A 25,666-nucleotide genomic window follows, 5' to 3' on the forward strand; every position below is an offset into this window, starting at 1 on the left:
CCCCTCGCGTCTTCGCAGCTCTCTCCGCCGCAGCTCCTCTGCGTCAACAGCCACGCAAGGCTCTTACTCGTCAACGAGCACCACGCTCTCGGCCTCTGCCGCCACCATCAACAACATCATCCTCCGCCAGCCATCCCTGGTGAACATGGAGGAGGAGCGCAGGAGCTTTGGCAGCGAGCTGAGCCTCCTCGAGCCCAGACCCATCGTCTACTGGGGCAGCGTCGAGGAGCGCATCGGATCTCGACACTTTTGACGGGGTCTTTTTATGGGAACAGGATGATTTGGATGATTGCTTGACGATGGTTTCTTTCGAGAACAACGGTTTCTAGGGTTTAATGGGGTGTTGTGTGCTTCTCGGGCTTGCCAACTTGGATCTCTGGCAGGTCGACCGGCTTGGAATATGGATAGCTACGAGCATGAGGCGTTGTTTGTTTGACACTATTTGTGTATTCTTCACTTCTTGCCGAGCTTAAGCGCTCGGCATTCATTGACAACTTGATGATTTAACAAGAGTTGTCATTTTTTTTTAAACCCTTGAATCCTTCCAGGGCCAAAAATACATTATCATCATCATCACTCCATACATACATCCCATGCTCTTCTCAACTGACTCGTCCAGGATCCGAAACACGGATAACGACCCACCGAGACCCCTGAGAATTTGTCCCCTGTCTCGTGAGCCAACATGATGTCGCTTTTTTTTATCGATGTTTGATCGGTAAGAGCAGCCGTGACATGAGAGAATAGACCAACTTTGTGTGTCCTTGCTGCTATTGTTGGTGGGGAGAGCCGATGATGCCGTCGTCGTTGCTCTCAATGTGAGACAATCCTGATCGTCGATATGATCACCCAGGGCAGTAATTAAAGCGAAAAGGGACATGCCAAATCTCCTGCAGGCGTGAGATTGTACGACATGGTGTTGCATCGAGTGGAGGAGGATCTGAGGCCATTCCTGCCCTTCAGAGTCAAATCACCCATCCGGACCATCTCCGAGCTGCATCATGTTGACAACCCCGGCTGCGGCATCGTCATGTTGTCCGAAGAGGCCGCCGCCAGGGAAACGACGCCGTGATATAGACGGCTTGTGAGATACCAGGCTGCGCTCATGCCAAGGACCACCATGACGGCCAGGAGCACGAGCACGTGGCTCCGCATCTGAAAGGCCTCCTCGGCTTCCATCTTCATCAGCTTCTTCTGCTTGCTGTGATAGTGCCAGCTGCCGTGGGCATCGTGATCAGTGTGCCCAATGTGCTGATACGGCTGGGTGAACCACCGGGGAATCCACCGAGAGCTCCGACCAGCACCGTTGTCGCCGTCGCCATAACGGTTGATGCGGCCCTGGGTATAGCGGAGATCAACCAGGAACAGCGACAGAAGGAATACCGTGATATTGATGGGTGTCATGATGAGCTGGGTTCCATGTTAGCAACCCAGCCCATAAAATCTCCATTAGTTCATCATCGTCAGGTCTGAATTCAAACGTCTTTTTCCTTGTCTGTACAATGACCTCAAGTGAAGTTGATGTCTCAACGGGGGGGACCCACCGAGTAGAGAGTTGAAGGTTGCTCGCCAGAAGTGGCATCTCGAGGCGGGCCTATCTTGACCATGATGATGGATTGAACACAGCAGAAATATCGACGAGTGTGTTGTATGTAGATTGAGTAGTCACCTCGGGGAGGAATGGCCGTCCCTTGATAAAATACAAGACAAAGGAACGGATGATGAGGCGGTTGTGGCTCCCGGGGGCTCGTCACTTACGTACCTTTTCCAGCCCTGGTGAGGTCATCGCGTGGTTGGAGGAGCGCCCAAAACCCACACACCAAAGATTCCCGACGCTCCCGATCGATCCCTGAACCTAGGCCTAGCTAGAGGAAGCCTCATGTAAGCCCAAAAAGAAGCATTCAAGCTGTTCTGTTCAATGGCTGATACTGCGCAGCTGAGATTGCGACGACTTGCTCCGCCACGACTTCTGAACAATATCCTTGCATTATCATCTCAATAGCTTCGCAGAGCCACGCCATCACTGCCCCTCGATGAGGCGTCCCACGATGAGACGCCTCACGACGCAGGTATGCACCGCCGATCCTTCGTATTTAGCTCCGCGTGCGTTCCTCTTCGGTCTCGGTTTCGGTTCAAGAAATGAAGTTCAAATGGGATATCTCATTATATCGACGGCAGATCCAACCTGCTTGTAGCCAACCGTCATCTCCCCTACTCACTTCACTTCCTTCTTTTGTGTATGTGTATATACCTATTCAATTTGCCCTTTATCCCAGCGCCGTTGATCAAATCCGCCTATACCTCTACCCCAACGCCAACCATCCAATGGATACTCTAGCGCGCGTTGTGAATGTCGAGCACCAGGATGTCCTGAGCTCCGATCCGGGTCAACTCGTCCATGACCAGAGCAATCTTCTTGCTCTCAACCATGGAACTCACAGCAACCCAGCCCTCCTCATCGAGGGCAGTGACGGTTGCTGAGCGCTTGCCAGGGGTAACCTTGGTCGCCTCGATCAATCGGCTTCGCTCGACGTTGTACTGGCAGAGCACATAACGCTGCGCAGTGATGACGCCTCTGATGCGCGAAGTGATGAGGTCGATGAGCTCAGGGTTGGAGGGCGATTTCGACTTGATGAGGACTGCTGTGGAATCGACAACGGTGTCAATGGCCTTGAGACCAGCAGCTCGCATGGTCTCTCCGGACTCTGGAAAGGTTTGTTAGCAACAAGGTGCCTCGCGAGGCGGATATATACCATCACTTACCAACAAGATCAACAATACCCTCGGCGACACCAAGGGCACAGGCAGCCTCGACACTGCCGCTGAGCTCGACAATCTTAGTGCGCATCTTGCGAGGAGAGATGCCACCCTCAGTGTCGTCACCCTGCTCAAGCTTCAAGAAGTAATCGGCGGCCAGACTGACGAAGCTGGTGCCAATCGTCTTGCCAATCAGATCACGGGGGGTCTTGTACTGGCCCTTCTCGGGCACCTGGACCTGGAGTTTGCAGCTTCCAAAGCCCAGCTCCATAACCATGTCGGAGCCGGCCACCTTGTCGTCGGTGTCGGAGAGGTCGACCGAACTGCGTCGCATGTGGTTGTAGGCGCGGACTGAGGCATCGTGCTCCTGGACCTGGTCCCATCCGGTGATGCCCAAGTCGACTCGGCCTTCACCGACAAAGGTGGGGATATCGGCGGCGGGGAGGAAGATGAGGGCAATTGGGAGGTTCTTGACGAGAGCGATGTCGAGGCGGTTCTCACGGCGGAACTGGATATCGGCACCCTCAAGGAGGTTGAGTGTGGCTGAATTGAGCCGGCCCTCTAGATACAGGTCAGTCAGCAGAGTTCTAGAACACCCTTGGGTAGTGCAGAAAGTAGACTCACTCTTGGGCACGGCAAAGAGAAGGCGGCCTTCGAGACTGGAGGGGATTCAACATCAGCGTCTGCAGGTCGATGATAGCGGTTCTGGGAGGCATTGCTCGAGCCCCCCAGAGCCCAGAGTAGTACCGGGCCTGACCAACCTGTTGACGAGATCCATGGCTTCGAGATTGAAAGGTTTTGACGTCTATTCCCCTCTGTTCTTGTCAAGTCGTAGGCGCAAGTCGTCGACTCACTCGTAGTGGGGGAATTTATTCTGTGGTGACTTTAATGACTCCGATTGCGGGGCTGTCCAACATGATGGCGGGGCATGCATGCTGTGTGTGGCGCCAGCATCGCTCGCCGGAGCGTCCTAATTGGGGTTTACCACCCAGGAGCCGTCCAGGTACCACCAAAACCACCACGCTATCGGCATCAGAAGGGCCGCCAATGGGATGGCGAGCAAGTAACACGCATTTGAGTGGTCAATACCCAGCAGGCAGTTCGAGAGGGACTTGCAAGGGAAGTACCGCGGTACTGTACCATACGAATATGATATACGACGGAGGGATCAAGTGTGAAAAGAGGGCACAATGCTGTTTGGATGCCACACTGCGTGAGACAACAACAATCTGCTGTACAACCACAACCAAGACTCAATTGGCCCATGTTGTTGAGGAGGCACTCTCGGGTGGCACAACCTGAGGTTTGGCTTTGTCCTTGCTTACGCCGCGCCGATTCCTGGCGGAAGGTGGTTGGTTTCTTGATCCGTTGACAATTCGCGGGTGTCGGGATCGAGGTCGATCGGGTGCGGCTTGGGTTGCAGACAGAGACAAAGGGGATCCATTGTGGATGGGGGCCCCCCGAGTATCGTCGATAGGTCGCCCGCACAAAGACATACATGCCTCCATACATACACGAAGGGCCCAGACAATGGCATCTGAAATGAAAGGGCTGTTGAAGATGAGCTCTTCTCCGCAATCATTGAGTGTGAAATGGATGCCATGTCGCAGCGAGGTGCCAACTCAGACATTGAACAAGGCTCCCGTCATCACATCCCACATCACAGCGAAATGACTTAGACATGGATGCACCAGAGACAAACTCGAACATGGCGAGCTGCTGGGGTTGCACTCCCTGAGGGGGGCCGGTGACTCGCATCTCTTCAATTGGTCTCTTTGCTCGGGGATGGTGTGTGCTTGCCGTGCGTGTGCCGGTGCGTGCGTGCGAGCTGTACTGTATCATGTCGCTTGCTTTCTTTTACAGGATGCAACCTTTGCTTTTCCTGTGCGATAATTGCCTGTCGCCGCCCTCCCATTTCCCCATTGCCCATTTCCCATTCATTACATGATAATCCTTTTTGGACAATACACTACCTGCTGTGTACCCGCCCTCTCGCGTCCTTGTTAAACCCCGAGACCACACACCCCCAGCGACAGAACCTTCTTCTCGAGGCTCTGCCCAGCTCTGCCCCAGCTCTGCCCCAGCTCTACCCAGTGTCTTTTCCTATCCTGTCCCGTCCCGTCCCAAAGAACAAGTTGACTTTTTCAGCTCCGATCTTAGCCTCGCCCATCTCCTTGGCTCCGGCTTCCCTCTAACCTGGTTGTCGGACTGGTCTCTAACCTTGTGTCGATTTCTGGTAATCTGGGCTTGGGGCGTGATTTTCTCGGGTCCGTCGTGCCCTGCAGTTGGGCTTGGGCTTTGCTTCTCCTCCAGTGGAAACTGGGCTGCCGCACTTGAAGCCCAGCCCTGGACCAAAGGTACCGACCGGCAGGGGAGACGAGACTTTTAGCGCTCCCGGCCCGCGCCACTTGCGAGCTACCACCACTCCAACTTTACCTTCAGCCGGGCCTCTGGTTCTCCACCTGCCGCCGCCCGCGCGACGACGACATACCTACATATCGCCGGCCTCTCCTGGTGGCTTCGCGTCTTTGGGCCATAGGTTTCTCGTTATTCTGCTTCGATTTCTTGGCTGTTTGCACTTTGGAGGGAGGAGCATCGGAGCTCACTGCTCTTATATCCCCTCCCCGTCCATCCATCCATCCATCCTTTCATCTCTTCCTCATCCGCCAGCCAGCTCCAACTCCATCTCCTCCTCTCGAATCCTCCGACCGCACATCTTCCATCCCGTCCCTCGCGCACAGCATCGCAGCAGTTACTCTACCACATACCTTCCTACCTTGCGGTTATATATACTCGGAGCTTGTTGGCTGCATCTCCCGTCAGCCCTCTCCTCTCGCCCATACCGACCAGCATGAACTCAGCATACCACCCGTCCGACATGTCGCAGCGGATGCCCGTACCAGGCGGCGCCGCCCCGGTCTACTCGTCCAACGCTCCCCCCATGCACGGATACCAACAACACCATCCCCCGCCGTCGCTGCCGCCTCCGAATCAGCATCACCTTCCTCCTCCTCAACACCAACCGCACCCAATTCACGGCCATCCGCAGCAGCAGCAGCATCAGCCTCCACATCACCAGCCGCTTCCTCCACACCAGGCACCCCATCACCAAGCCCAACTCCCGCCATACCCTCCACCTCCAGCTTCATACCAACAGCCTCCTCATCCAAGCCAACACCCGCTCCCGCACCCTCACCAGCAGCAACACGCCCCTCCTCGACCCGACGAAGCTCCCCCACCCCCTGCGGGACCTTCTCCAACCGATCAACATGCACACTCTCAGTCGATGGCCACATCATTCTCCAAAGTTGAAGAAGGGTCGGGCCGAAAGTACAGGTTCGTTGCGATCCAAATCCGGTCTGCTTGTACGGACCTCTTCCGCTAACACTCTTGTATAGTCTCGATGTAGTACAGCAACCTCGGCGTGCGCGTATGTGCGGCTTTGGTGATAAGGTGAGCCTGCTTCACCTTGCTCGACCCCCATTCTTGTGACTAACAGACTGACACAGGACCGTCGGCCCATTACACCACCGCCATGTGTCCGTCTTGTTATCATTGACGCCGCAACAGGGAAGGAGGTTGACTACAAGTACGTGTTTTTGCAAGCTCTCGACTTCTGTTGCATCCAGCTAACAATGTCTGCGCAGTGACATTGATCACACCATGTTTGTGCTGTCTGTCGACCTCTGGAACGAGGAGGGCACACAAGAAGTCAATCTTGTCCGATCATCGACGGGAACTGGCTCCATCTCGTCCTCGAACACCTACACCTACTCAACTCTCGTCAATTCCGATCCGGGTACCTCTTCATACCAACAACAAGGACTTCCTCCTAGTCGTGACTCGGGATATGGCCAATCACAGGGCATGGGCTATGTGCAGGACTACCCGGTTCAGCAAGGCTATGGACAAGGTGGGTTCGCTTAGAACAAATACCCGCGTCAACGGGACCTGCTAACACAAGAATAGCCCCGTCATACCCCTCCAGCAGTTCATACGGACCACCCCAGCAGTACTTCCCGCGACACAGCAGCGGCTATGGTAACGATGCTCCTGTTCCACCTCCCCCAGGTCAAGCAAACATGGCGCCATTCCGCAACGGCTACGGACAGGAGCCGAATGCGCTCACCCGTATGGCTGTTGTGGGAGGCCAGCCTCAAGAGATGTTCACAAGAAATCTGATTGGTAGCCTGGCTGCGAGCGCATTCCGTCTCTGCGACATCCATGATCGGCTGGGCATTTGGTTCGTCCTTCAGGATCTAAGCGTGCGGACAGAAGGACCCTTCAGGTAAGAAGCGCAACCGGATACAGCATGCGATCCAAATATGCTGACTTGAGAATCCTAGGCTGAGATTCTCGTTTGTGAATGTTGGACGGCCCGCTGGACAAGGGGGCCCAGGATCCAATGTTAATCAGGGTCGGGCACCGATACTATCCTCGTGCTTCAGCGAGGTTTTCAATGTGTATTCGGCCAAGAAGTTCCCTGGTGTGTGCGAGAGCACGCCACTGAGCAAGACATTTGCGGGCCAAGGAATCAAGATTCCCATTCGCAAGGACACCAATGTGAAGGGCGACGATGCAGGAAACGACTTTGAAGATTAGGTATCAGCGCCTGTAGTCGATATTGAAGAGGAGGAATATGATGTGAGCTATTGGCGCCCCCTTCGGCGACAACTTGAAGGTTGGCCGATGAGGGGCATGAGAAACGACGGCTTAGCAAAGCTTATTGATGGGAGGAACGGGCAGGCGCGAGTGCGTCCCGGCCTCGAGCAAAGGCTGCCAAGGAGGTGGCCAAACGGCAGTCGTGTGTGCAGCATTGCACAATGACATCTTGTTAGAAGATGTTCTAAACTGGGTCTGGCCCTGGGTAGATTGGGGTCTGTTTGGTGAATTGCAAGGCAGAAATGCCTGCGTCGGAGTTGGTTAGGCAGTTAATTGATGGGTATTTCTACCATTGCTCACGGCTTCGTCTTGATCGTCTCGCAGGGAAGTGAGAAAGAGGGCGCCCATGAATTAACTTTACCGAAAAAGAGTGTGTGACGGCAAAGTTTCTTGAGGAGAAGAGGATCGACAGGGCGTTGAAAAGCAGCAAAAGGCTATCGAATTGCCGGGAACCAGGGGTCCCGGAATGCAACGTCATAGCAAGCTAAGGGCAAGCAGGGTCTGTCATGTCAGCCATGGTCATGAGCCACGATGATCGGGGTGTCGGGGTTTAGCATGTGAGCAACTCATTAGAGTCAGAGATGGCGGTGATGAGGCTGACGGGAGGCACGGTAGCAGATTAGGCCATCGATTGCCCGGGCCACCAGGACAAAAACGGCCACGGCCAGGCAAAAGTAAATCGGACGCGAGGGACGCCGCAAGAGCGGGAGCGAGCGCCGCTGGGATTTGGATGGGGTTTCGGAGCCCGGCGAAGGCGAAGCTGGGGGATTCTTGGCAGTGGGCCTTGGCGAGCAATTAAAACTTGGTAAACGTGATGCATTCCATGGCTGTAGTTTCGTTGGGCTGGAAAATGAAGCTGCTTCTTCTGCTCATGTGGGCGTAGAGAGGAGAGAGCTAGATGCCCTGAATTGCCCTTTGCGGTATTCATTCCGGAGGGGAAAAGGACGGCAAAGCAGCTCAGCTCCCCAAGAGGGCAACCAGCTTAGCATACCAGCCGGCGTTATTGGCCAATTTCACAAGGTCCCCCTGAGAGCTAGCAGCAGAGGGAGATGAGGAGGCGGTGATATCTGACGGACGGGTGACCTACTCTGAAATCGATCAAGTGACCACCAACCCCTCATCACTGAGACGAGACCCAGCTGAGGCGACTGACGCTCAGGCTCCCTCTGGCAGGTCCCCTCAAAAAGCTTGTATGGACTTCGTACCCTTGGGTACCGCGCCAAGAGTCTGGGGCACCACGAGGACATGAAAAACCATTACGTACCCAGATCCCAACGACTGGCGGGCGTGCCAGCGCGGCCTTTTAGGCCTGGGGCCGGTGGCACAAACCAAGCCCTTGGCGCCGGGTACATGCATATACTTGCCATCGACTTGTCGCCCAGAAGGAGCCTCAAGAGACTTTTTTGTCGCTTCTCATTCCGGGCAACATCCAGCTGAAGTCGAGCAAAAGTGCGAAAGATTAAGAAAAAGAAAGATGAGGCTGTCGAAGGTCGGTAATCAAAATCTCGTGTGAATAACCTCAATAATCAAGGCGAGAAGCTGCTGAAAAATCGGGCAACTGTGTCGAACACTTCCACGGGACGGGTGGCCTAGTGGCCCAGTTTCGGAGTTGGCCTAGACTTCGCTAGACCGCACGTAGAAGCTCCATGGCACACACACTGTCACTGGGCGGGTGGGTAAAAAGCCCGCAGTTAGCAGGCGTTTACCTGGTTCTATTTTTTTTTCTGGTTGATCATGGGAACATCCTAGAAAAGCCCAGGACCGAGAAAAAAAAATTGCAAAAAATAACGACATCACCAAGACTTGGCATTGCGTTAAAAGGCTTGACCGTCCTCCTCGGTTTCGGTCTCATTCAGCTCACACTCTACACACCACCTTCCCCCAAGAACATCTTCTGTCTCTTGCTTTGACTCAACAATTCCGTTGTTCACATACAACCCCTCTTACAACCCCTCAGTGCATCTACCCCTGAACATTCAGCGCTCGAGTCCCTGAATAGAAAGCACCTACAGCACACATCTCAGCTGTAGACCACCTACCCATCACCACTACATCTCTCATCACTTCCCATCACAATGATCGCCTCTCACGGACGCGGTGGTGCCGGCAACATGGCCGACACTGCTCACACTCCCAAGACGAACCCCGCCGATCTCCAGACTCCTGTCCTCAGGGGCTCTGTTGTGACCACTGGCCGTGGCGGAACTGGCAACATGGCCAAGAACGACGACCCCCGCGAGACTCGCAAGCGCCAGGACGTTGAGGCGTAAGTCCCTTCTCCACCCCGCACTATTTCAACAACACATATGCTAACTGAATACAAAAGTGTCTTCCGACGTCCTTCTGCTGGTGCTCAGCACGCTGGCCGCGGCGGCGCTGGCAACGTCTTCAAGGACTCTGACGAGGAGCTGACTCGCCGACCAAGCAACGACAACGCCATCGCTGAGGATGACGAGCCCGTCAAGCATGCTCCCGCCACCGAGTCCCTCGCCCAAAAGGGCAAGAACTGGCTCTTTGGCAAGAAGGCTTAGAAAACGCCCCCTTTTCACCACACACACACACACACATTTGAATTATTTTATTCTGTGGGCATCTCCCTTGCATGAGAGGTTTTTGGGAGGGCGTAATCTATTTTCGAGCTTGGTGTTCTAGGCGCCTTTGACAATGGGATAAGACATGGTCAGGCCATTTATGAGTACGGACGAACGGACAGGAATGAATGAATAAAACTTGACGGGAGGAAAAGCTAAAGATACCCATCTGCGGGTTGTGATGAATTGGAGAGAGATGATTTTTTTCTTTCTTTTTTAATATATCATGATCGCCATTTTTTCTGCTATATTACATGTGGTTTTTTTTTTTTTTTTGGTCTATCCCTGTTTTACTTCCTCTTGGTGACTTGATCATTGATACATCCGCTTACATGACTCTTTAGTGTCAGAGGACTCACTCATGATGCGACTCATGATGCGAGATTTCATGGTGCTTCGATATCGCGCCATATTCCCGACACAGCTAGGGCTCCCTTGCTACCTACTCAGTTCTTCTTGGTCAGACGATGAACCTCCTCAAAGAAGTGCTTGAGGTTGTCGGGATTCACGCCAGGGGTGATTCCTAGTTAGTCCTGTCAGCTCCAACTCCTCATGTTCAAGGCCGAACGGAAAAAAAACATACCATGACCGAGGTTGGCGATCCAGCCCTTGTTTCCAACCCAGAACCCGTCAACCATCTCCTGCACGGCCGTTGTGATGCCCTCCTTGGTGCCGTACAGAACTCCGGGGTCGGCGTTACCCTGGAACACAATGTTGCGATCTCCGCGGATCTTGACAGCCTCCTTGGGGTCGTGCAGCCAGTCCATTCCCACCACGTTGTAGCCCAGGTCGCACGCCGAGTCGAGCGCATACCACGCGCCCTTGGGGAACACGGTCATGGGCACCTTGTCCAGACCGAGCGCCTTGAGCTTCTCGGGCAGCTTCTCCGCAATGCGCTTGAGGTAGGGCTCCGAGAACTGACGGTAAGATGCAGGGCCGAGCTCTCCCGCCCAGGAATCAAACACCATGACCAACTGTGCAACGTCCGAGTTAGCAGCACGAAGATATACAAGTAAATATACTCATTTCTCTTACCTGAGCACCAGCCTTGACCTGCAGAGCCAAGTGATCCACACAGATATCAGCAATCTTTGCCAGCAGCTTCTTCGACTCTTCGGGGTATCTGTAGATCCACGTCTTAACCTGCGCAAACAGCTTGGTGCCACCACCCTCGACCATGTAGCAGAACAGAGTCCAAGGAGCACCGCAGAAGCCGATCAGCGGCACCTGTCCCTGGAGCCTCTGGCGCGTCAGCGTGACGGCCTTGTACACATAGTCGAGTTCGGCAGCAACATCAACGTTCTTGGCGAGAACCTGGCCGTACTGCTCGTCGTCGGGGGTCTTGAGCGGGCTCGGAAAGTGCGGGCCCTTCTTGTCAACCATCTCGACCACCATGCCCATGGCCTGGGGGATCACGAGGATGTCGGAGAAGATGATGGCCGCGTCGATGAGGCCGGCGTAGCGCTGGACAGGCTGCAGTGTAATCGTCGTGGCAACCTCGGGGTCGCGACAGCACTCGAAGAAGTCCCGGTTGCCCTTGGCCTCGTGATACTCAGGGAGGTAACGGCCGGCTGGCGCCCAATTGAGTCAGTCAAACTTCCATACATGCCTAAATTCCAACGGCGGTTCTCTCTCTCTCTCACCTTGTCTCATCACCCACATGGGCGGGCGCTCAACGGTCTGGCCTAGTTCGCAACACGGCAATTCTCAGCACAAAGCTCTCCCATGGTCAGGTTTCACATGGGCAACCCACCCCATGCTGCGCGAAGCAACAGGTCATTCTTGAGAGGCTCAAAGTTGCGTTCCATTGTCGTTGTGTATATCTCGGTGGAAGAATTGACAGACTGATCCGAGAAACACAGCGAGATGTCAAGACTCTTTAAGTCCAAACAGGCATTCATTCGAAAAAAGGGACCCCGCCGAGAAACTGGATCATCGCAAGCTTTCCGTGGAGGGGTTCTTTCCGGGTACGTATCTCCACTCCGTGCAACTCCGGGGTTGGCTTGTCCCGTGCATTGATTCCAAATGGAAGCTCCACCCCGGAGTTCGGAGACACGGTCGGACCGACACGCTGTCATCAATGAAGCAAGCAACCAAGCTCCAGCGCGTTGGATAGCTTCATCTGAGACGGAGAGCGACCGACTGCATCAGCCTTGCCTACCTTCAGCCACAGCCTCGCATACGTTTAAGACGTCCAACGCAATCGCCCTCTCCCTGCGGCTCACGAAAACCAACTCGACTTGTCCCATCTCCATCCGCCACAATGTCGTCGTCTGAACGCGTGCTCCAGATCAACCCCGTCGTCCCCGAGTCTGTGATCCACAACTCCAAGGTGCGTTCTCACCTCCTGTTGATTGACCTAAGCTTCCCATGGCATAATTCGAGATCTATCTTGCTAACTCCTTCCCTACAGGCCCTCTCCAACCTCCACAGTCTCACTGCCTCCCTTTTCGGCGTCAGTGCTGGCATCCTTGGCCTCGAATCATACTACGGCTTCCTCATCTACTTCGTCTTCTCCTTCATCACCACTCTCCTCTTCTATTTCCTCAAGGTCGCCCCCGAGTCCATCCCCAAGGGCCACGCTCCCCTCGACCCATCTCGCTTCTACCGCGGCTTCTTTGACTTTTGGATCAGCGGCATGCTCAACGGCATCTCCGGCTTCGTCTTGACATGGACGTTATTCTATGGTTTGGTCCGAGCCTAGGGCGGTTCGTTATGGAGTTGAGCATATACATGGCGTCTTAGGAGTTATAATGAGAAACCTTTTAAGCAAATGATTCAAGACCATCCTCCGTCGAAGAAATGACATTGCGTAATATCAACTAAGCAAAAGACAAATATACAAGAATACAAACGCCGAGAACAACAATACTAACTAAACAATTTCGCTCAATAACTTAATCAATGATCTCGACAACCTTTCCCACAAAACCCTCAAGCCCAGATTTATCCTGAGATCCACCTTCCATCAATATCACACGCGACCCCATCTCGATCCATTCTCGGTGATTCAATAGTTCCAAAGAAACCTCGGTACCACCCGTCGACTGGTCAGACTCTGTCTTGTTACTCTCGGTTTCGACATCTTCGTTGAGGTTGAAAATGTCCTCCATGTCGTCTGTGGCCACGTTGCCAGCTTCCCAGTCTTTATCCTGGCGAGTGACTCGACGGATACGTGCAACTGTCCTAACGCTCGCAATGTAGATATTCACAAACGAGCCAACGGCCAGCATCCGAGCGTCCGGGTCACCGAAGACTGCTGTAAATCCGCTTGCCGCTTGAAGCTTCAGTCCAGTGTCTGCCATGTGTTTGGAAGGGATTGCTAGAATCATGCCGCGGCGGATGCGAGGAACCTCGGCCGGTGAGCAAGACCCAGAGTTGCCGTTCATGTGCCCATTCGACAATGAATGAATTACAAGTCCAATCGATCCGGCTTGTCCGGCCTCAAGGGTCAAAACTGGCAACCGAAGATTGCGGATGCTCACAATCTGTGCATCGTGCCACTCTCCAGCAATAGCTGAAGCTGAAACGGCATTCTTCATGGCGATGCGTACCAACTCTGCCGAAGATGGGTGCGATATTGATAGCCCGTAGCTACCAGGCGATGGCCTATCCTCTGGAGTTGAGCCACGAGGGTCGTCCTCTTCAGATGGGAACGGTCCAATGACGATCTTGTCTCCAACGGAGAGCCGGCCAAATCGAAGGTGCCCGGAGACCACAATGCCTGGCTCTGGTTGCTTTCCAGAGCTTCCTGTCAACACGCTGTAAGAAGCCGGCAACGTGAAGGTGTCGTCAATGTGGAAGAGGCACTTGGGCTGCTCTGGGTTCAACACCATGCCAACAAAGTCACGAGCCGTAGGAGCAGGTGGCAGAGGTAGGTTTTCCAGTAAAGCATGCATGAGACCAATGCCGCTCCCTTTGACTGCGCTTGTAAGCACAATGGGGATGATCTCAGTGTGTTTTCCACTCTCCGAGATACCTCTCAACACCTCCTTAACCTTGTTGTGATCTTCTTCAGGGACACTCTCCAACTCTCGATGCTGCTTTTGGTCAGGCGGCAAGATCTTGGGTACACGCCCGGCCTCCTTAATGGCAGTTAGAACCTTGGTCATGGTCCTCGCCAGGCTTGGTTTGGAAGCGAGGTCCATCTTGGTGATAACAATGGCCATGGGAACACCAAGTTTGAGAGACAGGGTCAGATGGGCTTTGACTAGGTCAACACCCGCTGCTGCAGCCCCGAGGACATCTTGCGCCGACGACGTCGCGCCAGGGCCCTTCGAAGCCGACTCTGTATCATCTGCAGCAAGACAGAGGATGATCCAATGTGGCGCCCAGTTCATGAGACCGCGAAGGACAATGCGACGATACCTTGGATGGCCGGCCGAATCAGAAACAAAGACAAGGCGACCATTCTCGGAACAGTCGTGAATATCAACCCACGATTCGATATTCCCATGAGCATAGTTTAGGATGGAATGGTCCTTGTACCCGATGAGCTCCTGGGCTATGGAGCTGGTCAGTCCAGAGACAACTTCATGCCTATGCTTAAGCAAGCTGAGACGACTCTTTCCACGGCCGTTGTCGAGAGTCCCGGTTGATAGCGTGCCCAACAAGCTTGATTTGCCAGATGTCGTGGGACCGGTGAATGTGACCCTTAACTGAGGCGTAGATGAACTGCCGCGGCTGGGGACAGTAAGGGCCTCCCCTGTTGATCTCCCTGACTGGGAAGTTGAAGCGTCATCCCCATCGACAAAACCAAAGTTCGGCATAACGAGTGCCTCGGCAACCCACAACTTGCCACTTCGGGTGATAGTGGCAGGCTCAGTTGCAGAGTTGTCAACCAGCTCTGCTGACTCGTCCCATTCGCAATCTCCTACAATGACCATGCGGACAACCTCAACAGAGCATCCCAAGCTCGCAGCCATGACTCTCAGGGTTGTAATGCTTTCGTCCATCTCGTCTTTCGTAAGTCCAATGAGTGTACCATCATCAGCAACACCAATTTCGTACAGGGCACCCCTTGATTCCTCAAGCCCTGGGATGAGACTGTTCAGCTTGACGGGAGTGGTGAGGTCGACATTGTCATCTGGTAGCCTTGGAAGGGCCAGCTCCTTAGAGCTCGATGCGTGATACGGAGAGGACTGCTGTAGCCTCCATAGGAGTTGAGTTGTCAGATGCTGAAGCCTCTCCTGTCGGGGCTGGCTCGAGGCAGCTGGAGATGGCGTCGATGGTTTCGCAGGCCGAGGGTTGCGGGACTGGCCAGCTGTACTCATGTTCTTGAATACCCTTCTAGGTCGAAGAAGCAGGTGAAGCTTATACTCAGTTGGCCCTTCTTGGGGCTCTGCTTCGAGTTTAGTGACCCCATACTCCGACAACAAGCCTGGCTGAACGTCCTGGGCTGAGCCAGGGGTCGTTGATCCAAGACTATTCTCATTGTCCTCCTTGCTGGGATCGTTCGGGAGCAGCCAGGGGGATGAGACCCTCGGAGGGTCTGGATCGTAAGTGAATACGGAGGCCATGACCACAACGGAGTGGGTAGATGAGGCTCAGGGGTCGAGTGAGAAGGACGTAGATAAGTTCAAGATATTGATATTGAGGTACGCTGTAAAAGTAATAATGACTGCAGGGCGAGATATCCAATGAAGTAAGAATAGAGGTTGTGCTGTATTCGGACTATCATCTTGTTGACTCCTTAGGAGATATATCGATGTGTGAGAAGGCGGCCGTGATGGATGCGTTGATCACGACTCCAAGAAAGGTTGGAGGGACGTGGTCAGTTGCCAGGTCAGAAGGAAGGCATGACGCCGACTGTGAATGCTGAATAGGTTGAAAGGTACGGCTCAAGCAAAGTGACGGTGTTTAGTGTCGAATTCGAAAACAATATCCAACAGTTACACGGCGACCTTGCGTGTTAATGGAGGAAATTCTAGACGGGATCGTGTTTCCCGGCTGGCCGAGTCGGAAGGAAGCGAGTCAGAGGTGACGCATCGGCCAGGCAGCCAATCACGAGAGCTTTGCAAGAACCTGGGGTGCCGTGATTGCCTCAATGGTCCTTCATCACTGGGAACCTTCAGAAGGCTCCCGGGTGGGTCTCTGATGGGCCCTCAGTGGATTCAGCCACTGCCGAGCGACTGAGGCAACCCCCCACTCAGTGGGCTGACTGGAGCTGGGTGCGATTAAACTCCTTCCATTTTCGCAGCGAAGGCACGTGATATCATTTCGTTAATAGAGTTTGCAATTCAGGCCATTGGGTGTTGTTTGATTGGTATAATGATACTCAAGTTGCACAAATGCCTGGGAGTATCCGTGGAGGAAGATTCATCTTGAGGGCATTCTGAGCTTACTGGTGGTATTTCTGCGGCCCAGACTCCTGCATAAGTTGACTCCCCCGCAAAACACCTCGATTCTCCAAAGTACCTTTCATCTGAAATCTAGGAAGGCGAGGAAGGTATCAGACTAACTTCGTAGAATATAATGAAGCAGCAACTTAAAAAGCTTCGCTTTCTCTCTCGAATACTTCTATTCTAAAATCTATGCGCTCATCAACCTCACACAGAGGAATGCATATCCACTCCCCCTCCATAGGTGAAACTGTGTCGGAACATGAGCACTGTCTCATACCAACTCCAAACTCCAGGTTGGGAACAGCTCGGGTCGGTTTTCACTTTCCATTAAGCCATCCAATAAATCAAAATGGCTTAACCGAGCTGAATCCAAAGTCCTTTCCTGTCAGCCTGACTGGGCCAGAGCAGCGATAAAAATACCACCCTCAAGCTGACTGGCATACGTGGGCGCCGCCACTGGCTGACGCAGTGAAAGCGCTGAGCCACCCTGTTTGGGCGGCCACTCGCAAGCCTGAATGACGTCGACTAGTGTGCAAAATATCAATCTAGAATCCTGAGGGCAAGTTCCTTGCCAGGAGGTCTAAACATTCTTCGAAAAGCCACGAAAAGACGAGTGCCCGCATGGAATTAAGGATCCATAAACTGCATGGAGGGGTTCCAGGTTGTGGCTGTAGGACCAGGGGGTCGGAATTGAAGGGTCCATCTAGGTTCCAGTTTAACGGTGGCTTCTATTTCGCCTTCGGGCGCTTGTTGGGCGCCTACTAAGATGCCAGGCCGGCCTGTAACTTGGAGCCTGCTGGCATGCTGAATCCCATCACTGCAGGCCTGGGACGCCTGACTGGCGCCTGACCCATCCCCGAAACGAAAGGCCGCGCCGCTAACAAGTACATGCATGACAACCTGTACCAGCCCGAGTGGAGGAGGGGGGACACCGCCCGCCAGGCCAGGGTCCACTCTCCCGTCCATCGGTCAGTCCTCTCATAAGGTAGCGCTACCATCATCTCCTCCTTTCAGCTCTTCACTATCCTCTTGATTTCTCTTTTTCAACAACCTTATCTCTTTCGACCAACACATCAATCACGATCCATACCCACACGACTCTCACCTTCCCGCCATGAAGAAGTTCGGCTTTGGAAAGAAGGGCGATGACGGCGACGACGCCAACCGTCATGCCCTCTTTAGTCGCAAGAAGTCGTCTCAGTCCGTCTCCTCCAACTCTTCCAACCCCTACGCCAAGCAAGGAGGCAAAGATCCCTACGCCGACGAAGCGAAATATGCCAATATGACTCCTTATCAACAAGCCCGCGCAGGCATTGGTGGCCCCGGCGGCCCTAGCCCTGCCCCTCAGGCTCCCAACCCCTACGGTGCTCCTTCACCCGGACCCGGAGGTCCCCCCTCGCAACCCCCGAGCGGCTACGGCGCGGATCGATACGGATCTGGTGGTGGTTACGGTGGAAACCGATATGGCGATGCGCCCAGCCAGAACCGATACAACAGCCCTGCCCCAGCCGCCGCTGCTAGAGGCCCTGGTGGTTATGGCGGGTTTGGTCCCAGCGAGCCCGATGACAACCGCGACGCTCTGTTCTCCGGTGCCCAGGAGCGCCAGGCTCAGAAGCAGACGCCCGGCCAAGGCGGAGCTTATGGGCAGCCAGGAGCAGACGGTGGTTCATATGGTGGCTATGGAGAGGAGCGCCAGTTGACCGCCGAGGAACAGGAAGAAGCAGAGTACCAGGCTATCCTGCAAGAGAAGCGACAACTTCAGCAGGAGAGTGCTTCTTCCGTCAACCGCTCAGTCCAGATGGCTCGACAGGCGAACGAGGTCGGTCGCGCTACACTAGCTCGTCTTGGTGCTCAGGGCGAACGATTGAACAACACCGAGAAGCACCTCGATCTCGCTGCCAACCAGAACAAAATTGCCCAGGACCGAGCTGCGGAGCTCAAGACTCTGAACGGAAGCATGTTTGCTGTTCATGTCAGCAACCCATTCACATCCAAGCAGCGCCAGTTGAAGGCCGATGAGGAGGTCATGGCACGTCACCGGTCTGAGCGAGACGCCCGAGAAGCCACCCGTCGTGACGGTTTCCAAGCCAACCAGCGTATGGAGTCCAACTTCCGAGAAGTGGGTGCCGCGGGCCGAGCACGAGGGCCAGCTCGCAAGAAGGATTATGGAAAGTTCAACCTCGACGACGAGGAGGGTGCAGATGAGCTTGAAGACCAGATTGACGATGGCATCAACGAGCTGGAGGGCCAAGTGTCGATGATGAACATGGTTGGCAGAGCCATTGGAAAGGAGGTTGACGCGCAGAACAAGCAGATCGATCGTATTATGAACAAGGCAAGTGGATTTCTCTCTCATGTCACTCGCGGAACCAGAACTAACCTCACAAATAGAGCGATGCTGTTGATGACGCCACGAGGATGAACAGAGAGCGCTTGGCCCGCATCAATTAAGGGGCTACCGATAATGCTCACGATAGAAATGGTTTTTAGAGCCGCCGAGGACGGGCACGACTCGACTAATGTGCCCATTGTGGCGGGCTTTGTCTGGACTATTGGGCGACTACAGAGTTGATACAGTCAAGACGTGCACTTTGGCACACGTTCAGACAAAAGAAAACAAACTCTGGACCAACTGTAAGAACAAATTTGCAATAAAACCGAAGGATCTTGGGCTTTGACTTGTCTCGAGGCTGGCGTCTGCTTTGCCAATCGCCTCGCCAAGTTCCACTGGTAATCATTGCAATGGAACGAGACTGGAGGAAGAGGGTAAATGGAAAGTTCCCGGAGGCTTTTTGGGCCAGGTATTGGCAGTCTTCAAGTTACAGTACGATTTAGAGAGCGTGTGTTTTGTACTTTGACGAATAAATGAGGCGCATGGGATTCTCATTTACTGAAGCCATCAAGAGACTGAGCACATCAAGACAACAGATGGGCTTATCTTTTGAACACCATACTGCATTAATAATACAAATTCGAGGATCGTTAAAGTTCCTAACCCTATCAATACCATTGGGCCAGTTTTCTACCAGAATGTATCAAGCCCTCCATTCCTTGTGGATGTACATAGAGGCGACGGCCTTGTGGTGGTGAGTGCACAGTGCCACTTACTTGGCACTGTACCAGGGTCTCTCACCAAGTGCAACTAAAAATTTCCCAACTCAAAGACAAACAACAAGTGTAATCCAAGAACACACCAATAACAAGCAAAATGGCATCAGAACCCACGGCCACGCGCCCTTCCAAGAGGAGAAAGACAAAGACCGATCCAAATGCTCTCACGATAGGAGGAAAGGCCATTTCTCTCGAAGGATATCTCACAGCGCCAGCCCCAAAGCCAGCCAAGATCACACCTCCAACTTCAACTTCAACCGCAACACCAGAAGACTCAACTCCCAAGACAACAAGCAACACCGAATCTTCCGATAACAAGGATAGCAAATTTCCCAAGCCCAAGAAAAATTTCAAGGATCGCAACAATGACAAGTTTCGAGGCCGGGAAGATCCAAAGCTGCTCAAGACCCGCAAAGAGCTCCCCATCTGGCAGTATCGCGAAGAGATTCAACAAGCGTTGCGTAAATCAGGCAGCGATGTGCTTGTACTAGTTGGTGAGACAGGTTCGGGTAAAAGTACCCAGGTTCCTCAGTTCCTCTACCAGGAGTCCTGGTGCAGGCGTCAGAGGGTCAAGCTTCCAGACTCCAACGATGAAATCTCTGTGGGAGGAATGATTGCCATCACGCAGCCTCGACGAGTCGCTGCAACAACCTTGGCCCATCGAGTATCCCAAGAAGCCGGCACGCCTCTTGGGAAAGGAAGGCCAGACGGACTGGTGGGTTATTCGGTTCGATTCGATCATCAGGTTCCGAAAGGCTCCAGGATCAAGTTCCTGACAGAAGGAATGTTGCTCCAGGAACTTCTGCGCGACCCTAATCTTCGGAGCTACAGCGCCATTGTTGTTGATGAAATTCACGAGCGGAGTTTGGATGTCGATCTTCTCGTTGGATTTCTAAAGCAAATCCTATCTGGGGATCTGTCAGGTCGCGGTGGTATTCCTCTGAAGGTGGTTATCATGAGTGCAACAGCGGATGTGGAAGGCATTCAGGAGTTCTTCAAGGATATTCGACCCAAGATCCAGGACACAAATCCTCTCCAGGTTCTCAAGATCAAAGGACGACAGTACCCCGTTGAGGTCACCCACGAGCCACGACCGGTGGCCGACCTTCAGGACGCTCTTCTCAAAACCGTGTTCAAGATACATCTCCAAGAACAACTCCCCGGAGACATCCTAGCGTTCTTGACAGGACAAGAAGAGATTGAGTCGGCCCAGAAACTGATCGAGGAATACGCGGGCACACTGGCATCCAATGTCCCCAAGGTCAAGGTATTTCCTCTCTACGGCCAGCTGTCCATGGATGCCCAACGCGAAGCCTTCTTGCCAGTCAAAGCGTCCTTCACTCGAAAGATTGTTCTGGCAACAAATATTGCCGAGACCTCGGTTACTGTGCCTGGAGTCAGATATGTGGTGGATTGCGGCAAGGCCAAGGTGAAGCAGTATCGAGCACGACTGGGCATGGAGTCTCTTCTCGCCAAGCCAATCTCTAAATCATCTGCTGTGCAGCGAACTGGCCGAGCTGGTCGTGAAGGTCCAGGAAAGTCTTTTCGGCTGTATACAGAAGAGGCATTCAAGTCGCTTCAAGAATCGGATCTCCCAGAGATTCTTCGAAACGATGTGCTTGGGGCTGTGCTGACCATGAAAGCACGAGGTATCCAGGATGTCCTTGCCTTTCCTCTCATGGACCCCCCAGAGACGGAGGCCATCGAGAAGGCCTTGGTTCATCTACACTTCCTCGGAGCGCTGAATGACGACGGAACCATCACGAGTGTTGGTGAAACCATGGCCCGTTTCCCTATTTCAGCGCCAATGGGTGCGGTCCTTCTCGCTGCTGCAAAGCCCGAGTTTGACTGCGTTACCGAGGCTATCGACATAATATCCTGCATCACCTCCGGAGAAGACATCTTCCTAAGTGTGCAATCCGAAGAAGCACAGGAGGAAGTTGAGGCATCGAGAAAGGAGCTTCAGCGCCGCGAGGGAGACATCATCACGTATCTCACAACGATGCAACAGTACACGGCTGAGAACTCCGACAGGGTGAACTGGTGCAAACAACGAAAGATCAACATGCGCAACATGAGACAGGCCTTGAACATTCGGAGGCAACTCCGTGGCATGTGCCTCAGGGAGAAACTTCTGGACGAGGCTCCTCCACAGGACCCTCAACCCTTTGTCCCCATTTCTCCAGAGCGAGCTGAGCAGGTGCTCAAGTGCTTCCTTCGAGGGTTTGCTTTGAAGACGGCAATGTTGGCACCAGATGGCAGCTTCGTCACCGTTCACGGTAAACATGTTGTCGCCATCCATCCTGCGAGTGTGCTGCATGGACAGAAGAAAGAGGCCATCATGTTTCTTGAGCACGTATATACCAACAAGAATTATGCAAAGAAGGTCAGCGCCATTCAGGCGACCTGGATTGCGGAGGCGTTGGAGGGAAAATAGATGGATGATACAGTAAGATAGAAGACATGGATGTTAGAAGGTTAATATATGTACAATGGTTCTTGTCCAGATTGGATACAATACAATAGATGTCTATGAATCTGACTCGCCGCCCTCCTTGGACCTGGCCTGGATCGCCTGCATCAATTCGTACAGCTGGTGTATTTGCTCATCTATAGCACACTGTCAGCATCAAATCGTTGAAGATGTATCATGAGACTTACCACTCATCTTTGCGAGCTTCTGCTCATCCAGCTTATCACCCACCCAAGAGTCACCCTCAATCTTTTGGGCATACAGCTGCCACTCTGTCAAGAAGCCAATCTGTAAAACTATTAGTCAATGTGCCCAATGGATTCAAGGCTTAATAATGTGTTGGTTTACCAGATGGGCTGGATTGTCCACCTTGCGGTGCGCCCTAAACTCAGCCTTGATGTACTCGTCTCCGAGAACCCTCATCTCAGCCGGTAGATGCTTGCGGTGAGCACGGAGGAGACGGCGGTAGAGGTGGACGGGAGGAAGCAGGGCCATTGGATTCGGCCTCAGCCCACGCTGGGTGTTGGCGGCGGATGCTAGCCTCAAGACTGACGGACGCATTGTAATTCGAGTTTCTGTGTATGTAGAAGAAATCAGATACACGAATTGACTCTATACACCAGTATTTTAAAGGTGTTTGGGGTTGTTGTTGGCTTTCAAATAACGAGTCGAGAATTGTAGTGACGGTAAAGATGGCATCGTTGACGAGATTCTCAAGCACAGTGCCCGGTACGTCGAAACGCCAATTTTTCTGCCCCACTGCACAGTGCACACACTCACAACTTTTCCTGCTTGTCAAACGGCTTCAAGTGAAGCAAACCCTCAAAATTTCAAAACCACAGACGAAGCCCATCATGTCTTTTTCCTTTGGCTTTGCCGGCGACGACATTTCAGATGATGAGACGGCACCTGCTGCCCCCAAGCCAGCGCCTGCTCCGGCTGCAAGCGCATTTCCAGTCCCGGGAAAACCTCAGCTCCCGCCGACTCACCACCAGCTCGCTGATCTGCTGGCCCAGCTGCCGTCCAAGATCGCTTACGGCTTACTAGACGTAACGCTAGATGATGGGACTATGATCCAGCTGCCACGGAGAGAGCTGTGGGATGTCAGGGTTCAGCTGATGGCTGAGGAGGAGGATGTCGCGGGTGCGCAGTCGGAGGGGTTGGGCAGCCATGATGTGAAGACGGGCGTCTATGAGGGTGGCTTCAAGAGCTGGGAAAGCAGTGTCGATCTGGTAAAGGTCTTGGCGGCAAAGAATGCCATCTCCACGTTGGAGCAAATGCCCTTGCGTGTGATGGAGGTATGTTTAAGTTGAGAAGCCAAGTACATGATCACTAACGATACGACACAGCTGGGATGTGGCACTGCCTTGCCATCACTAGCCCTCTTCCAATGGGCCATGGCTTCCAAGTCAGAGAAGAAGCCACTGTCTCTCATTCTGGCAGACTACAACCCCTCAGTCCTCCAGCTCGTTACCCTTCCCAACTTTATCCTCTCTTGGGCACTCAACAACACACAGCTACCAGCTCTCCAAGAAGCCTTCTCCATCGAGGGTGAAGTTGAGCTTGGCCCTGAAGTTCTCGCGGCATTCCAGCAGTCTCTCCTCGAGTCGAATGTGTCTCTATCCTTCATCTCAGGAGCCTGGTCACAGGAGTTTGTGAACCTACTCTACGCCCTACCCACAGGAAATGCCCAGCCAAGCAGTACACTTATCCTTGGCGCTGAAACAATCTACTCCCCATTCGCACTTCAAGCGTTCCTCGAGACTATTTTTGTCATCCTCGAGAAGGAGCGTGACACTACTGGCAGCCAAGCTGGCGCATTTATTGCTGCCAAGCGGTTGTACTTTGGCGTCGGTGGCTCGCTAGACGACTTTGTTGACAAGGCTCGAGAGAAGGGGGCTCGAGTAGATCAACTCCGAGAGGAAACAGAGGGTGTAAGACGTGGCGTCGTCGAGTGTGTTCTTGGGCCTTCATAGAGAAAATCAAAGTCAACAACACATGAACGAGGTTGGTCTGCCGAGTCTAAGAGTGAAGCATGTATTCATATCCCAGTTCAAGAGTCGTGCTACTCGAATCAATGTTGGGGGTATAACCGTCTCCGAAACGCCAAAGCCGAGGCATCCAATTTTCCCAACACAACGCCAGCCATGACAATTCAAGCACCCAATCATTTTCTCCGTCCTCACCTTTCCCAGTGGTCGCGCCGCGCCGCCTACTTGCCCTTCTTGAACTTTTCGGTACACACTGGACAGTACCAAGTTCCGTTAGGCTCACTCTTCAGTCCAACGCAGGACCAGTGAAACCACTCGTAGGGACAGTTGTCGTTGTCACAAGCAACCATGTCACCATAGCTCACGTTATGGCACAGGCAATACTTTTTGTCGTCGCCACCCTCCTCGTCATCATCGTCCGCGTCGCCCAGTACTTCGTCTCCATCTCCGTCCTTACCATCGATAACAGGCGTCCCCCTCGATCGACCATCAGCGCCATCCTCGTCATCTCCGCTTCCGCTATCAACATCCGACAACTCGCTATCAACAGTCGGCGCAGGCGAATTCCTACTCGACGCCTTCTTAACCCGGGACAGTGATGATTTGTTGGCAATCTTCTTTCGGCCACCCGCCGTAGGTGTGCCCCGACGAGCACTCGCTGTTCCCATGGACTTGACCGAACTAGCCCTTGGGCCTGCACTCCCAGCTCTAGCAAGAGCAGCAGGTCCACCAGCAACACCGCCCTTAGGGGTCCCCGGTCCCAAAGAAGAATGTCTTGCTAGCCCGCTTGATGTGACTGGTATACTTCCCAACGAAGGGTTAATCCTGGGCCCGCGCTTCGTCGCAGGTCCTGCCGAGCCTTCTCTTTGTCTGTTCAATATCATGCTGGCAGCTGGGGTAGCAGGCGCAGATGCGGCATGCTGTTGAGCTTGTGCGTGTCGCACGTTGGGGTGGTTCGGGAGTCGGGCAAGTGTGGGGTTGGACGATGTCTGCGCAGCGGTAAGAGGGGTGGCAGGGCCAGTCGCCGCCATATGGCTCGCGGGATTGATGGCGCGGATCGAAGGAGCTGTGTGGTTCGCGGCGCTGGGTCGAAGCAGCGAGGGCACTTCGTCGGGATCGGTAAAGCCAGGTTCGGCTCGGTCGTAGAGGAGCTTGATCTGCGCATCCAAACTTCGAAGGTGCTTATCCATTATGAGTTGCATCTTTTGGTGCAGGGCGATCTTCTCTTGCGACAGTTGATCGGCTCGCGCATAGTTCTCGCGGACTTGAGCGCGAAGGAGTTCCTCCTTAGGGTTGGGTTCATGGCTCCCGTTCGTCTTGATCCATTTCTGTATCTTCCCGTCGCGGTCCTCGATGACGCGGATGCATTCATTGTACTGGCGGTCCTTGTCGGCGATCTCCTCCTGGATGAAACGAATCTCTTCGGGGAGGTTCTGGACACGATTGATCCAGTCGTCGAGGATCAAGCCGGGATCGAGGGGCTCGGCTTGAGGCATCCTCTTGACGAAGTCGATCGACAAGTCGTCTCTAGGCATGATTGTTAACGATGGGGGAGCCCCGCAACAAAAGATGTTGGAAGAAAGCGATGACGTCGAAGCCTCAAAGACCCCATGCGATGTGCCAAAGCGATGTAGCACGAGGAGAGACGCAGGCAAAGAAACAGAACGAACAGGCAGGCCTTTGATGGTTGGTCAGGCGAGACAAGGGCAAGGACCGGAGAAAGAAGTGGTCCCAGAG

At 53.6% G+C, this 25,666-nt stretch overlaps 12 protein-coding genes across 12 annotated transcripts; 6 read left to right on the forward strand and 6 right to left on the reverse strand.

Moving 5' to 3' along the window:
• Nucleotides 1–999: 999 nt before the first annotated feature.
• On the reverse strand, nt 1,000–1,607 carry NECHADRAFT_98627 (uncharacterized protein; the record flags this gene model as incomplete). The annotated part of the gene is made up of 2 exons (XM_003054016.1): nt 1,000–1,410; nt 1,545–1,607. 2 exons carry the CDS (start codon nt 1,605–1,607, stop codon nt 1,000–1,002), a joined length of 474 nt encoding a protein of 157 aa, XP_003054062.1.
• A 534-nt stretch (nt 1,608–2,141) lies between these two features.
• On the reverse strand, nt 2,142–3,564 carry NECHADRAFT_65366 (uncharacterized protein). The gene is made up of 4 exons (XM_003054017.1): nt 3,519–3,564; nt 3,382–3,416; nt 2,764–3,318; nt 2,142–2,705 (listed from the first exon to the last, which is right to left on the reverse strand). The coding sequence occupies exons 1-4, from the start codon at nt 3,533–3,535 to the stop codon at nt 2,335–2,337; spliced, it is 978 nt and encodes a 325-aa protein (XP_003054063.1). The 5' UTR covers nt 3,536–3,564; the 3' UTR covers nt 2,142–2,334.
• Nucleotides 3,565–5,635: 2,071 nt separating this feature from the next.
• Nucleotides 5,636–7,359, forward strand: NECHADRAFT_74407 (uncharacterized protein; the record flags this gene model as incomplete). The annotated part of the gene is made up of 6 exons (XM_003053305.1): nt 5,636–6,093; nt 6,156–6,210; nt 6,267–6,346; nt 6,405–6,670; nt 6,727–7,045; nt 7,104–7,359. 6 exons carry the CDS (start codon nt 5,636–5,638, stop codon nt 7,357–7,359), a joined length of 1,434 nt encoding a protein of 477 aa, XP_003053351.1.
• A 1,877-nt stretch (nt 7,360–9,236) lies between these two features.
• Nucleotides 9,237–10,259, forward strand: NECHADRAFT_98630 (uncharacterized protein). Its single transcript, XM_003053306.1, has 2 exons — nt 9,237–9,685; nt 9,746–10,259. The coding sequence occupies exons 1-2, from the start codon at nt 9,495–9,497 to the stop codon at nt 9,948–9,950; spliced, it is 396 nt and encodes a 131-aa protein (XP_003053352.1). The 5' UTR covers nt 9,237–9,494; the 3' UTR covers nt 9,951–10,259.
• Nucleotides 10,260–10,456: 197 nt separating this feature from the next.
• On the reverse strand, nt 10,457–11,818 carry NECHADRAFT_89877 (uncharacterized protein; the record flags this gene model as incomplete). Its single annotated transcript, XM_003054018.1, has 5 exons — nt 10,457–10,533; nt 10,594–10,984; nt 11,046–11,581; nt 11,654–11,695; nt 11,764–11,818. 5 exons carry the CDS (start codon nt 11,816–11,818, stop codon nt 10,457–10,459), a joined length of 1,101 nt encoding a protein of 366 aa, XP_003054064.1.
• Nucleotides 11,819–12,273: 455 nt separating this feature from the next.
• On the forward strand, nt 12,274–12,714 carry NECHADRAFT_74410 (uncharacterized protein; the record flags this gene model as incomplete). The annotated part of the gene is made up of 2 exons (XM_003053307.1): nt 12,274–12,342; nt 12,424–12,714. 2 exons carry the CDS (start codon nt 12,274–12,276, stop codon nt 12,712–12,714), a joined length of 360 nt encoding a protein of 119 aa, XP_003053353.1.
• A 152-nt stretch (nt 12,715–12,866) lies between these two features.
• Nucleotides 12,867–15,711, reverse strand: NECHADRAFT_65370 (uncharacterized protein). The gene has a single exon (XM_003054019.1). The coding sequence runs from the start codon at nt 15,527–15,529 to the stop codon at nt 12,908–12,910; it is 2,622 nt and encodes an 873-aa protein (XP_003054065.1). The 5' UTR covers nt 15,530–15,711; the 3' UTR covers nt 12,867–12,907.
• A 1,715-nt stretch (nt 15,712–17,426) lies between these two features.
• Nucleotides 17,427–18,776, forward strand: NECHADRAFT_98632 (uncharacterized protein; the record flags this gene model as incomplete). Its single annotated transcript, XM_003053308.1, has 1 exon — nt 17,427–18,776. The coding sequence occupies exon 1, from the start codon at nt 17,469–17,471 to the stop codon at nt 18,774–18,776; it is 1,308 nt and encodes a 435-aa protein (XP_003053354.1). The 5' UTR covers nt 17,427–17,468.
• Nucleotides 18,777–19,562: 786 nt separating this feature from the next.
• NECHADRAFT_31015 (uncharacterized protein) lies at nt 19,563–21,902 on the forward strand (the record flags this gene model as incomplete). Its single annotated transcript, XM_003053309.1, has 1 exon — nt 19,563–21,902. The coding sequence occupies one exon, from the start codon at nt 19,563–19,565 to the stop codon at nt 21,900–21,902; it is 2,340 nt and encodes a 779-aa protein (XP_003053355.1).
• Nucleotides 21,903–21,995: 93 nt separating this feature from the next.
• On the reverse strand, nt 21,996–22,499 carry NECHADRAFT_74414 (uncharacterized protein; the record flags this gene model as incomplete). The annotated part of the gene is made up of 3 exons (XM_003054020.1): nt 21,996–22,075; nt 22,127–22,226; nt 22,287–22,499. 3 exons carry the CDS (start codon nt 22,497–22,499, stop codon nt 21,996–21,998), a joined length of 393 nt encoding a protein of 130 aa, XP_003054066.1.
• A 265-nt stretch (nt 22,500–22,764) lies between these two features.
• NECHADRAFT_98633 (uncharacterized protein) lies at nt 22,765–23,945 on the forward strand. Its single transcript, XM_003053310.1, has 2 exons — nt 22,765–23,236; nt 23,288–23,945. The coding sequence occupies exons 1-2, from the start codon at nt 22,793–22,795 to the stop codon at nt 23,912–23,914; spliced, it is 1,071 nt and encodes a 356-aa protein (XP_003053356.1). The 5' UTR covers nt 22,765–22,792; the 3' UTR covers nt 23,915–23,945.
• Nucleotides 23,946–24,150: 205 nt separating this feature from the next.
• INGF2101 (uncharacterized protein) lies at nt 24,151–25,464 on the reverse strand (the record flags this gene model as incomplete). The annotated part of the gene is made up of 1 exon (XM_003054021.1): nt 24,151–25,464. The coding sequence occupies one exon, from the start codon at nt 25,462–25,464 to the stop codon at nt 24,151–24,153; it is 1,314 nt and encodes a 437-aa protein (XP_003054067.1).
• Nucleotides 25,465–25,666: the final 202 nt, after the last annotated feature.

The sequence above is a fragment of the Fusarium vanettenii genome (genome assembly GCF_000151355.1).
Source record: "Fusarium vanettenii 77-13-4 chromosome 1 genomic scaffold NECHAsca_1_chr1_3_0, whole genome shotgun sequence".
In the NCBI taxonomy this organism is placed as follows: Eukaryota; Fungi; Ascomycota; class Sordariomycetes; order Hypocreales; family Nectriaceae; genus Fusarium; species Fusarium vanettenii.